This window comes from Rhineura floridana, chromosome 15, assembly GCF_030035675.1.
Source record: "Rhineura floridana isolate rRhiFlo1 chromosome 15, rRhiFlo1.hap2, whole genome shotgun sequence".
Lineage (NCBI taxonomy): Eukaryota > Metazoa > Chordata > Lepidosauria > Squamata > Rhineuridae > Rhineura > Rhineura floridana.
The window spans coordinates 2,376,214-2,389,916 of NC_084494.1; the positions used below are offsets into that span (position 1 = coordinate 2,376,214).

The 13,703-nt window shown below is 45.7% G+C and overlaps 1 protein-coding gene across 7 annotated transcripts in view; it reads left to right on the forward strand.

Moving 5' to 3' along the window:
- Positions 1-13,703, forward strand: part of GRIK3 (glutamate ionotropic receptor kainate type subunit 3) — a 339,684-nt gene that overhangs the window by 206,057 nt on the left and 119,924 nt on the right. For all 7 annotated transcript variants that reach the window (XM_061597982.1, XM_061597980.1, XM_061597984.1 and 4 more), the window contains exons 3-4: positions 3,739-3,996; positions 6,160-6,341. In XM_061597982.1, coding sequence (XP_061453966.1) covers positions 3,739-3,996; positions 6,160-6,341 — 440 coding nt within the window. The remainder of the gene's footprint in view (positions 1-3,738; positions 3,997-6,159; positions 6,342-13,703) is intronic.

Below are 13,703 nucleotides of genomic sequence, written 5' to 3' on the forward strand. Positions count from 1 at the left end.
TGGCTGGAGTTAACAACTCTTGAAGGTCCAAGGGCTATCTTGAGGCAGGCAGAGAACTGGAAAGCTGAGCTGGGAGAAGTCCCAGGAGGTAGAACAACTCTGGGGCTGGAGAGTTGAATAAGCAAGAAGAACTGGAGCTTGGGCCTTGTGAAAAAGAGTGCATGGGGGAGGAGCTGAGGAAAGGAAGAGCTGGGGACAAAGGCGTCGTGGGGGGATCCTTCTAGATGTTAAGGGCAGCAAAGGTCGTATGCTACTGGGGGACGACCATGAGTGCAGAGAAGGCTGGTTAAGAGTCAGAGTGGCTAAAGCAAAGTCGTCGTCACCTGAGGAAGCAGAATAGATGATGGAAACCTGGTGGGTAGATGGGAATCCTGGTAGAGATGGGAGGGGGATTTGGTCCGTTCAGGAGGGAAATGGGCAGGCAGGAGACATTTGGGTAGAGGCCAAGGGGGCAGTTGGTTGCCAGGGTCTGGCCCCTGCAAGGGCTCCAGTCACCCTAACAGTTGAATAGCAAGGGGAACTCTGCCAGTGGTCACTTCTCTGACCGCTTTTCACCAAGATGTCACATTTCTTGGCATTAGTTCTGCATTATTGCTGAATCAAATCCCTGCAGGGATCTGACTTGAGGCCAAGAAGTCCAGCGAACTGTGGAGAGGAAGTTGAAATCACTCTCACTTGGATATTGAGCATATGAAGCCTTGCTTGTTACTCTCTGTCCAGGCAACTAGATGCCGTGTGTCTTCTACTCACTAACCCTACCCTAATTAAAGTTTTTTTTTAAAAAAACTTATGTGGCTCCATTTAGAGGTGAGCCTAATGGAATGTGACAAGTAAATAAGAATTAACTTGTATGTGTGTTTTAAAAAAACTCACAACCTTTCCTTCACGATTAATTAATCTTCTGCTACTCAGGGCTTGTGCATTACTTATTATATCACTGTTGAAAACTCCCCCCCCCCGCAAGGCTTTGGTTGGCTATACCAACACCTGAATGCAATAAGTTTCCTCACCCAAATTCAAAATGATAGCAAAACATTTTCAGTTTCTTCACTTTAACTTCACTTCACTTCTTGACTTTAAGATCAGTACAGAGAAATTTGCAGTAATATTGAAATTACAGGTCATGACAAAAATAAAATCTGTATGAAGTGCCCCAGATGTTACGTCTGGAGAAAAAAAACAATTCTCAAGCCCACTCCTCTCCCAACCACCACACGGGTACATATATCTGGTGGTCTGTCAGTGTGTGCGCCTGCCCCCCCCACACACACACACTTTATTTCTTTAGTTGGCTCATTCGCCTGGCTACATTACTCACACTTTAAACAGAGAAATTTCATCTTCAGCTTAGAAATCCCTGAAATATTTCCATGGTTACTCTTTTTTTTCTGAGTTTTCCCCTAATTTTTGTTTCACCATGTATAGTTAGGTTGATAAGAACACGTGACCTTGAAGAAGAATGATAGGGATTTATCTTGTGGTGGCACATCCTTGTAAAAAAACCCCACAAATTGGTGTAAACTAGGCTTTATTTTGTTGTGGGTCATAACATTTTTGAATTTACCTTTCGCATCGACTGGTGCTCCTGCTTTACAGGCCTGAAAAAGTGAGGCTGGAGAGTAGAAGCTTCATCAAGGTTTTCCAGTTAAGCAAGGGTGCAGTCAGGATTTCAACCTGGTTTGTGTTTCTCCACTTGCAAACTGGATCTCACTGAGCACTCGCCCTCAATTCTTGTCATGAGAAGGAGCTTTGTCTTGTGTGTTTCAGTGCCTTATAATTAATTTTGCACATGTTAGTCTGAAGATTTATGGAGCCTCATCTACTTCATAGCTGAAAATTATGAATTGCTATTGCAGTACTTTCTTTGGATTCAATTGAAAACTCCACGAGGCTCCAGTGCACGCACAGGGCTCTGGGGATTCCTCTTTTGGGTCTGCTCCTGCATTCAGGGAGACTCAGGTGTATGTCACAATGGATGTCGTGGGGCAATTGACTGCATAGGAACAGCTGTGATCTTCTAGTGAAGGAGAGAGGATCTGGGTTCTGGGTGTGGTGGGGTCCAAGAGCATTGGTGGCAACATAATAATGACTTCTGGTTTAGATCTCTGCTGAATGTAACGGCAGCCCTTCTGGGGCAAGATGGCACTGAGCATTGCTCAGGAGACAATCTTCTTCAACCTTTCTTGCCATGGACTCTCCTCCTCATGTTACCTTGGAACTGGCATGTGAGCACCATGTGTAGCTTTACTGAAGGGTTCATGTGCAGGATGTCTCATCCCTGGAAAGCTGAGAGGGGAGTATTAGTGAGTGCTGAACTGAATTGGATCTCTGCATTACACCAGTGGAGTTGTTCAAGTCTTCAGTTCTGCCTGCCCTTCATAATAGCCCTTGTCAGGTAAACACATGAGTGTGCAGCGGGGCAGGGTGCACATGCCAGCCCCAACCTCAGTGCCCCTATGTGCACATTCTCCTTTTAGAACATTGCACATTGAGCACTAAGGTCTCAAAGGGAGAGGACTTCTGGGCATGTTTGAATGTGCTTGGAAGCTTTCATGCAATCGGGAATCCTGATGAAACATGTGCATGGGGCACATGATTCTGGCAAAAGCCTGAAAGGGCTCACTTAGGATGGAAATTCCACAAATTTTGCTGGCTGATAAATCCAGAACCCATCAAATGACTCAGTTATGTTTCATCTTGTCAGTGAAGCTTTCTGTTTAACACAGGTGTTAAGTATATTATGCTGGCTTCCTTCTTCTGCCAGCCATAAGCAAGCATTGTAGCCTGGTAAAAGGATGATTAAGCAAAATACTCTCCTAATCTGCTGAATTAAGGGCTTCATCTGCCCTGGGAGTGAGCCCTTCATAAAAGCGTGCTAGGTGGGCGGGAGGTGCAGGCATGCAGTCTTCCCATTGGGCTCAAGTGTTATTCCAGAGCACACATTGTGGTATGGCTGATTAAATATGGGTGACAAGGGCTGCTTTGCACATTACAAAAACAGCAAGCTAAAGGTGTCTCCCCGTGGCTCACCCCTTTGACAAGTGAGAGGAATAAAAGTCCTTTGACATTAGCATTCATGGTCTGCTGGCAAGCAGGGATGGGAGGCCTATGAATAACACAGTCTGTGCCTGAATGATGAGTAGCTCAGACTGAGAAGCCAAGATGGAGTTAGCAGCTTTGCAGGGTAGAACTTTTACTGGCTCTTTTGTCACATGACCTCTGCTGAGCTGGTAGCAGCAATACCATTTTCTGCCTCCCTGCTGAAGAAGAAGAAGAAGAATGCAAGAAGGAGCTCTAGCTCCTCCTCTGGCAAGTGGAACCCTCTATTCAGGCATGCCTACAGCTGTATGTACAGTGCACCTGCCCACTATGTGGAACTGGGGCCAGTTGTGCATGCATAATGTACACCGTTATTCAAAGTGTGTATCCCTTGCATGCATAATGAGTCCACATGGTGCACCCCATAGCTTTGAATGTGCAAAGCCTCGCAGAGAACTGAGAACAAAAACTTACTGAGAAGGGGTGACAGTGGTATGAATAATGATCTCATCAGGTGGGTTAAGTTGCTGGTTGGGTGAAATAGGGAGACCGTCTCCTGCTGAATGCTACAGAGTCCTCTTTGCCTTGTAAGCTGACTGATCATACAAAGCGGCCATCAGGTCATGTATTTGACTGTGCCTGTGGCTTTCATGATGCTGCCTGGGCATGAATGACAATCTTGATCCCATTCCATTCCAGCCTGTGACCAGCTTGCACTTGGTGTTGTAGCAATATTTGGGCCCTCCCAAGGCTCCTGCACCAATGCTGTCCAGTCCATTTGCAATGCACTGGAAGTCCCCCACATACAGCTGCGGTGGAAGCATCACCCTTTGGATAATAAAGACACCTTCTATGTCAACCTTTACCCGGACTATGCCTCTCTCAGCCACGCCATCCTGGATCTTGTTCAGTATCTGAAGTGGAGGTCAGCGACTGTGGTGTATGATGACAGCACAGGTAAGGGGGGTTAGGGGGAGCTCATGGTGAGAACTTCTATTGTATTGGCTCTGATGGACTAAAAGGGTCCTTGGCATGTTATGAAAGCCTCTGTGCCACCCTGCAGCCCTCAGGAAGCCCAAGAGTTAGGCAGGAGTTGGCATACCTTGGAAGACATCAGCATAATCACAGGGAAATGGATCCAGTTGTGTTCAGATAGATATTTTCTAAGTCCCTTCAGTGTGGCCTGAATGTTTGCTTATTTTTTAAAAATAAGGGCAGCTAATGAATCAGAGGGCATAGAACATGAAAACAACCACCCCCAGATTAAACCCACTCAGAACATCAAAGTATAAGCATGACCAGTTTCCAAAATTCCAGAGCAGCCATCAAAAACCCTCAGGTAAGCCAGCAAAAAGATTGTTCCATCAAAAGCTTCTCCAAAAAGCCAAGCCTTCACATGCTTGTGTAATATAGGCCAGCCTTTGCCATGGTGCCTTCCAGATGTTTTGAACTGCATCTCACATCAGCCCCAGCCATCATGGCAATGCTACAGTCCAAAACATTGGGAAGGCTGATGCAAAGCAAAACAGAAGGTTGTACAGTTCGGCCTCGTTGTGAAGTCTTGATCATCACAAAGCAATTCCTTGTTTCTTGATGGGACTGTCTGTTTTTCTTCTTTCACGCACTTTATAACCACTTTCTGATAAGAGTGCCCTCCCATCTTCCTCCAGTGTGTCTCTTGTGGAAAAATAGCAAAGGTGACAGGCCAGTCCTGTGTAACCTGCCCAGCTGAATATATGAAGGTGCCCCTTTCCCCTGAAGTTTTGTCTGCTCTGACCGTGGTTTCCCAGGGTCTTGGGCAGAAGAGTTGTCCAGTCCCACTACCTATGGTCTTTTAGACAGATGTGTTTGGATTGGACTAGAGACCTTGGCTGGATTTCCCCTTTTTGTGTCCATTATTTATTTTCAAATATGTCTTTCCAGATAAATAAATTCGGTGTGCAAAGCATTGAGCATTGCCACTGAGCAATACTTCCTCCATGAATAGAGCAGATATATTTCCTGGAACAAAACAAAAGGGGTAGCCTTGCAATTAAAAATGACTGCTTCATATGTTATATGTTGCTTAATCACAAGTGTATCCTCCCTTTCTCTTGTTACAGACAAAAACGTATGGTGTATGTGTGTGTAGAAATTAAATCTCCCCACCCCATTAAGCCCTGATCAGAGTTTAAAAATATTTTGATGGTTTGTCTTGCATTTTATAGGTAGAGAGTTTCTGACTATTGCAATATCATAATTGCAAGCAGCAGTCAATGCTTTTCCATAATGAGTCAATTTGTCATATGTTTCAAGTTCCGCTTGACCTTGGCAAGATGGGCGTTCTGTGGTTCTTTGCACAGAGAGGTTGTTGACTGTGAGGTGTGGGGTGTTGGCACCTAATCTGGAGGATGCTACTACACGCTTAAGGCATTTCAAGATTATCTAAGGGCATTTTAAACTGCGGAGTGACCCTTCAGACAAACAGCTGAGCTGGTGGAACAACCAGGAAGGGTTGACTCTGCCAGCCATGTGGAAGCACAAGGAAGCATGCCGTAGTGCCAGGGGCAACTCCATGGGGTAGCAGACAGAGGGAAATGGCCTCAGCTTGTGTCCCTTTTCTGTTTTGTGGCCTCACCTCATCAGCTGTTTCCTAAAACCTTTCTCTGGGGAGGGGAAGCTGACCCATGGTGGGCCAGAACCTTGCCCATTGTCCCCAGAGTGGACTGGCAGGCAACACCACCTGCTGCAGCCATCCCCACACAGCGGTCTTGCCTCCAGCTTGGCAATGGGTGGGCAGATGACACTCCTGGGTGGGCAAGAGCAGATTTGGTCCTGGGGCCTTCAAGTGGCTAATCTCCAGAAGAATGTGAAGGTGTGGGGAGTCGAGGAGAGACATCCCTTAAAGAGAGAGTTTCTTGTTATGAAAGAAGCAGGTGTCTGGCTAAGAGCAGCAGCACTATAACTGGGAGAAGAAGACCTTTCTCCTTCGGAGCTTCTACCAGCCCTTCTTCACTATCACCCAACCAGGTTCTTTAAAGTGTCACTTAACTTTGCTTTCTGGAGAGGAGTAGCTGTGCAGGCCTGAATCCCACGTAAAACTGTTTCTGGTATTTTGTGGTTCTCCTCGTTCTCTCCAAGGCCTTATCCGGCTGCAAGAACTGATCATGGCCCCATCCAGATACAACATCCGCTTGAAAATCCGTCAGCTGCCCCTCGACACGGATGACACGCGGCCCTTGCTCAAGGAGATGAAGCGTGGGCGGGAGTTCCGGATCATCTTCGACTGCAGCCACACAATGGCCGTGCACATCCTCAAGCAGGTGGGCCCACTGTGTGTTTCCCTTAGGAGAATACTATAGTTGCGTGGTGGCTAGAGTGGGGGATGAGGGCAGTCTGGGTTCAAATCCTGGGGCGGCCTGTCTGACTGTGAGCCTAAGCTAAGCTAGCTAACTATGTGGGCCAATATGAAGGAAGAGGGGGGCGGTGGGTGGGCAAGAGCAGGGGACAGAAAGGGAGCAGAAGGTAAGAGAGACCTGCAGTGTCCTCCCCACACAGATCCAGACTCCTTTCGACTCTCAGCTCGGTTGTTGCCAATGGCTTTAATCTACAGGTTAGCCCCCGGTTGGAACATAAATCAGATTGCAGATCACACAGCGTCAAGGTCAATGCAAAGTGCATGGCTACTCAAGCAAAGACGTTGTCGCAACACTTGACACAGCCGCTGAATCCCCTTGATAAAGGATGGGGCGGGCATGAATACTTTCACAGGACTTTTCTCTCAGCTCGGGACTGGGCAAGCAAACGGGCGTTTCTACGGGTACTGGGCTGATTAATGGACTCCGTTTATTTGTGCCTGCGCAGCTGAAGGCACACCCATAGTGGAAGAGGTGGGACGGCTTTGCCACGTCCTCCCGTGGCTCCGTCTCTGACATTCCCTTCTGGGGTGAGGGTGGGCCAGCCGCAGGAGCCTGGCTTGGCAGTCATGCGTTCAAAGGGAGCAATGACAACCCCTTCGTCTGCATCAGCCAACACCTCGGGGGAGGGGCTGTTGGCAGGCAGATCACTGGCCTCCTCCATGACACCCTCACCCACAGCACCCAGACCACCGGCCCCCTCCCCTAGATCCCGACCTCCTCCTCAGACCAGTCCTGCCAAGAGTTCTCTACAGGGCTCATGACATGCAACTGGTTCAGGCCAGTGGCCCATCTTGTTCTCACAGTGGCCAACCACATGCCTCTTCTGGGAAGCCCAGAAGGAGAACTTGAGTGCTGTGATTCCTAGTAACTGGCAGTCAAGTGCATATTGCCTTCAACTGTCAAGATAGAACATAGCCATTATGGCTAATAGCCACTGATAGCCTTTTCCTCCAACAGTTCGGCTAATCCTCTTTTAAAGCCATCCAAGGTTGGTGGCCATCACTGTCTCTTGTGGGAGTGAGTTCCATAGTTGAACTATGCACTGCATGACGGACTTTCTTTTATCACAAGATTGGCTGTATACTATAGCCAGCATGGATTTTTCACATTCCGCAATGTTAAATGGAAAATACCCCCCATGGCATTCTGAGGCTTCCCATAAGCTCATTTCAGAACAAAAACTTACAAAACTTATAGTCCTGAACTCAGAACCGCTTGCTTAACAACCCTGTCAATTTTCATGGTGATACACAAAACAGTCAGAGAGAATCAAGAGTTCAAAGTCTAAAAAGAGAGAGAAAAACTCAGAGCCCTTTTGGACTTTTTTCTGCCAGAGTTCTCATAATCTGTTGAAATTCATTAAAAATCAGCCATGTTCACAGAGTACCTGTAATCCTAATACTGACCTTGCCCCATACTCTGACCTTCATCTTCTGCAGTTTAAAAGTTAAAAAAATGCCTGGTTGATTTTTAATTAATTTAAGAAATTTTGGCTGGAAGCCTATTTTAACGCGGGGCATGCTCAGTAAGGACCAACTGTCAGTGTTCTAAAAGCCTCACAGCTGCTGGGCTTGGCTAATGAGGGGGCCACACCCACACCAGACTGGATTTCACTTGAGACAGTCATGGCTTCCCGCAAAAAGAATCCTGGGAAGTGTAGTTTGTGAAGGGTGCTGAGAGGAGACTCCTATTCCCCTGAGAGAATGGTTTAACAGTCAGCCACTCTGATTGAAGGTCTGTGAGAGGAACAGGGCGTCTCCTAGCAACTCTCAGCACCTTTCACTAACTACACTACCCAGGATTCTTTGAGAGAAGCCATGATTGGCTTTGAGCCATGGCTTTGAGCGAAGCCATGATACTTTTAAATTGTTTTTAAAAGATGTGTTTTTAAATTTATATATTTGTTTTTAATGTTTTTAGTTATTGTAAACCACCCAGAGAGCTTCGGCTATGGGGCGGTATATAAATACACTAAATAAATAGATAAATAAATAATGATTGTCCAAAGTGTAATAGAGGCCTGGTGTGGATGTGGGCAGGGACAGCTTTGTTTTAAATTTGGGTGGGAGGTAGCGTTGCCAGGTTCAGGGCCTGAGACTGATCCTGTATCTTTAGGAGAAGAGAAAGTCAGCCAAGTGCAGGTGCTCTTGCAACATTGTAATGGGAAAAACCACAAGGTAGAATTCTCCCTTCCCCCTGCCCAACTTTGAAAGATAGAGAAGACATCTTGGTTGCCAGGCCCAGCCTGGTCAGTTTTACCTATCCCAATCATGATTGCATAGGAGTATATCCAGTTCAACTCAATAATCACACAAATGATCAGACCTACCTTTTCCCTCCTTCCCCTTTCCTCTCCCTTTCTTCTCCCCTCCCCTCTTCCTTCTTCCACCTTCCCTGCCCACTCCATCCCTCCGTCCCTCCCCCCTGGTCAGTTTTATCTATCCTAAGCATGATTGCACAGGAGTAAATCCCACTGAACCCAATAAACATGCAAATGACCACATCTGTCCTTCTTCTCCCCTCCCCCTCCTCCCTGCTCCCATCCCAGTCCTCCCCTATGCCTTTCCACCCCTCCCTCCTCCCTTCCTCATCCCCTGTGGTCAGTTTCACCTCTCTCTCTCTCTCTCTCTCTCTCTCTGTGTGTGTGTGTGTAAATCCCACTTAACTCAATAAGCATGCAAATGAGGCACATTTTACCAAATTCTTCCAAGCTACACAGCAAGTGGATTGGATTGTGAAAGACCAACCCAAATTGTGTTTGCATTTTGACAGCTTTGTAGGGCAGTACAATATCTCAGAGAGGAGGTCAAGTCTCCTGCTCCCCTGGTGCATTCACTATAGCTGCCCAATTTCCCTGCTTTTTAAAGTTTGGTAGAAATATCTGTGGGCTATAGGTACATTCTTAAACCGCAAGGTTTTTTGCGTATTAGTGCATAATATATAAGCTGAATAGATAAGACTGAGCTATAATGTATAAGAGAGCTGCTGGTTAAGGTGTAGTGGTTAAGGTGCTGGACTACGACCCAGGAGACCGGGGTTCGAATCCCCACCCAGCCATGAGGCTCACTGGGTGACTTTGGGCCAGTCACTGCCTCTCAGCCTCAGAGGAAGGCAATGGTAAACCTCCTCTGAATACCGCTTACCATGAAAACCCTATTCATAGGGTCAACATAAGTCAGAATTGACTTGAAGGCAGTCCATTTCCCCCCAAGCATTATGAATGCCATTATAAGTTATAACCAGTCAGAACTCTGACCCTGACCTATAAGATTCTGATTCACTGGCTGCGGCCAGAGACTTATGTATAACTTGTATATATGGAGTCATGTGGAATTATTAAAACATACAAAATTGATCTGCTGTTGAATTCCCATCATTTCTCCTAACACCCTCAGTCCTAAGAAAGTCTTGGGTGGGGTTTCCACTTTGGCCTGCCTGTTCAGACAAACTGCTGTTAGATACTGTGAAAGATACAGAAGACCTCTTGGTTGGCAGGCCCAGCCTGGTCAGTTTTACCTATCCCAATCATGATTGCATAGGAGTATATCCAATTCAACTCAATAATCACACAAATGATCAGACCTGCCTTTTCCCTCCTTCCCCTTTCCTCTCCCTTTCTCCTCCCCTGCCCTCTTCCTTCTGCCTCCTCCCCTGTCCACTTCAGGCTTCCCTCCCCATGGTCAGTTTTACCTATCCTAAGCATGATTGCACGGGAGTAAATCCCACTGAACTCAATAAACATGCAAATGACCACATCTGTCCTTCTTCTCCCCCTCCTGCCTGCTCCCATCCCGGTCCTCCCCTGTGCCTTTCCACCCCTCCCTCCTCCCTTCCCCATCCCCTGTGGTCAGTTTCACCTATTCTAAGCATGATTGCCGTGTGTGTGTGTGTAAATCCCATTGAACTCAATAAGCATGCAAATGATCAATCCATTCTCAGCAAACTTGCACAGGATCCCATTTCTTACCTCCCGGATTAAAAAGCAGGGAAATTCACTAATACGCAAAAAACCTTGCGGTTTAAGAATGTACCTATAGCCCACAGATATTTCTATCAAACTTTAAAAAGCAGGGAAATTGGGCAGCTATAGTGAATGCACCAGGGGAGCAGGAGACCTGAACTCCTCTCTGAGATATTGTCCTGCCCTACAAAGTTGTCAAAATGCAAACACAATTTGGGTTGGTCTTTCACAGTCCAATCCACTTGCTGTGTAGCTTGGAAGAATTTGGTAAAATGTGCCTCTGAGAATATGGTGAGTGGTGGCAACACCTGTAATCAGCCCAAATAATAGAAAGAAGATATGTCCTGTGCTGATCTTGTTTTAGCCGGGAGGAAGCAACATTATTAAGACAGTTGATATAGTTGAGATGGTCACTTTAAATATGTCTGATTTACTTTGCAATTTTAGTGAAGTTTCCTATACGAAATCATTTTCTTTTGCTTTTGTTTCTATGAATATGTGAAGTACAGCAACACTTTGCAAAATGTATACTAAAAAAAACTCCAAACATAATTGTGGAATAATGGCACTGACTTCTGCAAAATAGTCTTCAGCAGACCTCAGAAGTATCTCAATTTGCACAAGATGAGACAGTGGAAGGTAAAAATATATTTTAGCAAAATTCTAGATGTGCTCTATGTTTTTAATTGATCATGAACACCTTGCCTTAAATAAAGTGGTTTAAACATAGCAGGCTGAAAACATGCATCCTCTTTTTTCCAACAGCTAGAGTCATTGCTGAAGTAGCAACGTATTGTGATCAGTCTGATTTTACATCAAACTGCAGTTTCAGATTAAACTATTAATGCACCCAAAATAGAAATAGAACATAACCTCCAATTTGAAACACAAAAGGCTGTCTGCACCATCATATGACACTGACCAATAAAAAGGCTTTGAAATTAATAAAAATAAATTTGACACAGGTTTCTAGGATGAATAAGGAGGGGGGAAATTTTCTGGTTTAGATTCTCTGTAGAAACATTAGTAACACAGGAAAGAAACAAAGTAAGAAGAACACCAACAAACATACACAAATATAATTCTCTATCTTTGGAGATGGCAAGTGTTACCACCACTCACCATAAGCTCAGAGGCACATGTTACCGAATTCTTCCAAGCTACACAGGAAGTGGATTGGACTGTGAAAGACCAACCCAAATTGTGTTTGCATTTTGACCAATTTGTAGGGCAGTCCAATATCTCAGAGAGGAGGTCAGGTCTCCTGCTCCCCTGGTGCATTCACTATAGCTGCCCAATTTCCCTGCTTTTTAAAGTTTGATAGAAATATCTGTGGGCTATAGGTACATTCTTAAACCGCAAGGTTTTTTGCATATTAGTGAATAATCTTCTACACTTTTGTCATGTTTTCCCCTCGCCTTAGTTGCCTTTCTTTTCTGAACTGGAGTGCTTCAAAAATAGTTTTTGCTAATAATTTTGGTTGTCCTTTTCTGTACTTCTAGCTTTTTTCTCTCAATGTACCATCTATGTATTTGCAAATCAAGTATAAACTATTTTGTCCAGGACAAGACTATTTGCTGCTAAATATATGCAAGATAACTTATATTTGCTTGATTTTCTGGATTTGGTTGTGCAAAATGCCATTCTGAGTGAGCAAATCACCCTTGCTTCTATATGAAGCCATTTGGAGCTCATAAGAGATTTGGGGCAAGGTATTATCAGTGCACTGACAATACCCAACTCTGTTTCTCTATAACATCTGAATCAGGAGAGACCATGCAAGCCCTGGACTGGTGCCTGGACTTGTTGGTGGGCTGGATGAGGGCCAAAAACCTGACTCTGAGTCCTGGCAAGATGGAAGCACTGTGAATGGGTAGTTTCTGAGTTGAGATAATTGGTCACCTGCCTGCATCGGATGGGGCCGAACTCCCCCTGCACCGATAGAACAGGCTGATAGTCAGGGGGTGCTTCTGGATCCATCTCTGTCACTAGAGGCCCCAGGTGACCTCAGTGACTAGGAGTGCCTTTTACCAGCTTTGGTTGGTAAGACAGCTGCTGCCATTTCTGGACCAGAATAGCTTGACCAGTGTCATCCATGTGCTGGTGGTAACCTCCAGGCTGGACTGCTGCAATGCATTGTGTCTGGGGCCTTGCAGTTGGTGAAGAAGCTACAGTTGGTATGAAGTGAACTGCTCACTGGAGCAGGACATCACCAACACATACCCTGCTGCTGAAAGAATTGTGCTGGCTGTCAACTGTCAACTTGGCTGAATTCAAGGTGCTGGTTTTGGTGTATAAAGCCCTGTACAGCTTGGAACCAGGATACCTGGAAGATCATCTCACCCTTCATATGCCCAGCAGATCACTGCACTCTGCAGGAGAGGCCCTTGTGCAGATACCATCTTATCAGGAGGATCATTCCATCTGATGACAGAACTGGGCCTTCACTGTGATGGCACCTACCCTTGGGAATTCCCTCCCCTTAGATGTTAGTCAGGCACCGTCTTGGTTCCCTTTTCCGTGACTATTGAAGTCCTTCCTCTTCCAACAAGCTTTTTCTTTCCCATCTGTATCTGTACTGGAATTGTTTTTTAAAATGTTTTAAAGATAGTTTTAAAGACGTGCTTATTGTTTTATTTCTTGTTGTTTGCCCCCCTGGGGTCCTTTGGGAGGAAGAGCAAGATATAAATTTAATAAACAGACAAACATATAGTGAGAGCTTAGTATGAATTGGGACTCAGTGCAGGAAGTGCTTTTGAATAGCTGTGCTTATCTCTGAAACATGCAGTGGTATAGAAATCAAGTAACATGTAACTAAATAGTAAAGAGTGGAGCTCCACACCATGTGCAAAGTGCCTTCCCCCTCACTGCTATAGCACCTGGCATTTGGGAGGAGCCTTGAAGGGCTTCCAGACCAGCAGCAGTAGCAGAGACAGCCCAGAAAGATTTAAGACCCAGAACTACCCACTACAAATAATTGATGTATGATGGGCAAAAGAACGTGCCCTCTGTGTCCCTGGCACAAGAGAGGCCAGACCTGCCCTGCAGAGCTTGGAAGCTGTGCAACTGGTTGCCCCTTCTGAGCTTCCTGGTGTTCTGCCATCTGTTACCACCTCTCGCAGCTGGTTATGGCAGGTGTGTGCTTTAGACAGATAGTTCCACCCTTGGTCAGGCTATCTGTTAGCAGGCTTCTAAGCATTTAAGTTTGCCAGTCACAGCGACAGTCATTTGGTTTTGTGTCTCCCCCATGTGATCAACATCAGGGCTTAATTTGAACCAAGCCTTAGGTCTAGAGCAGTAATAAT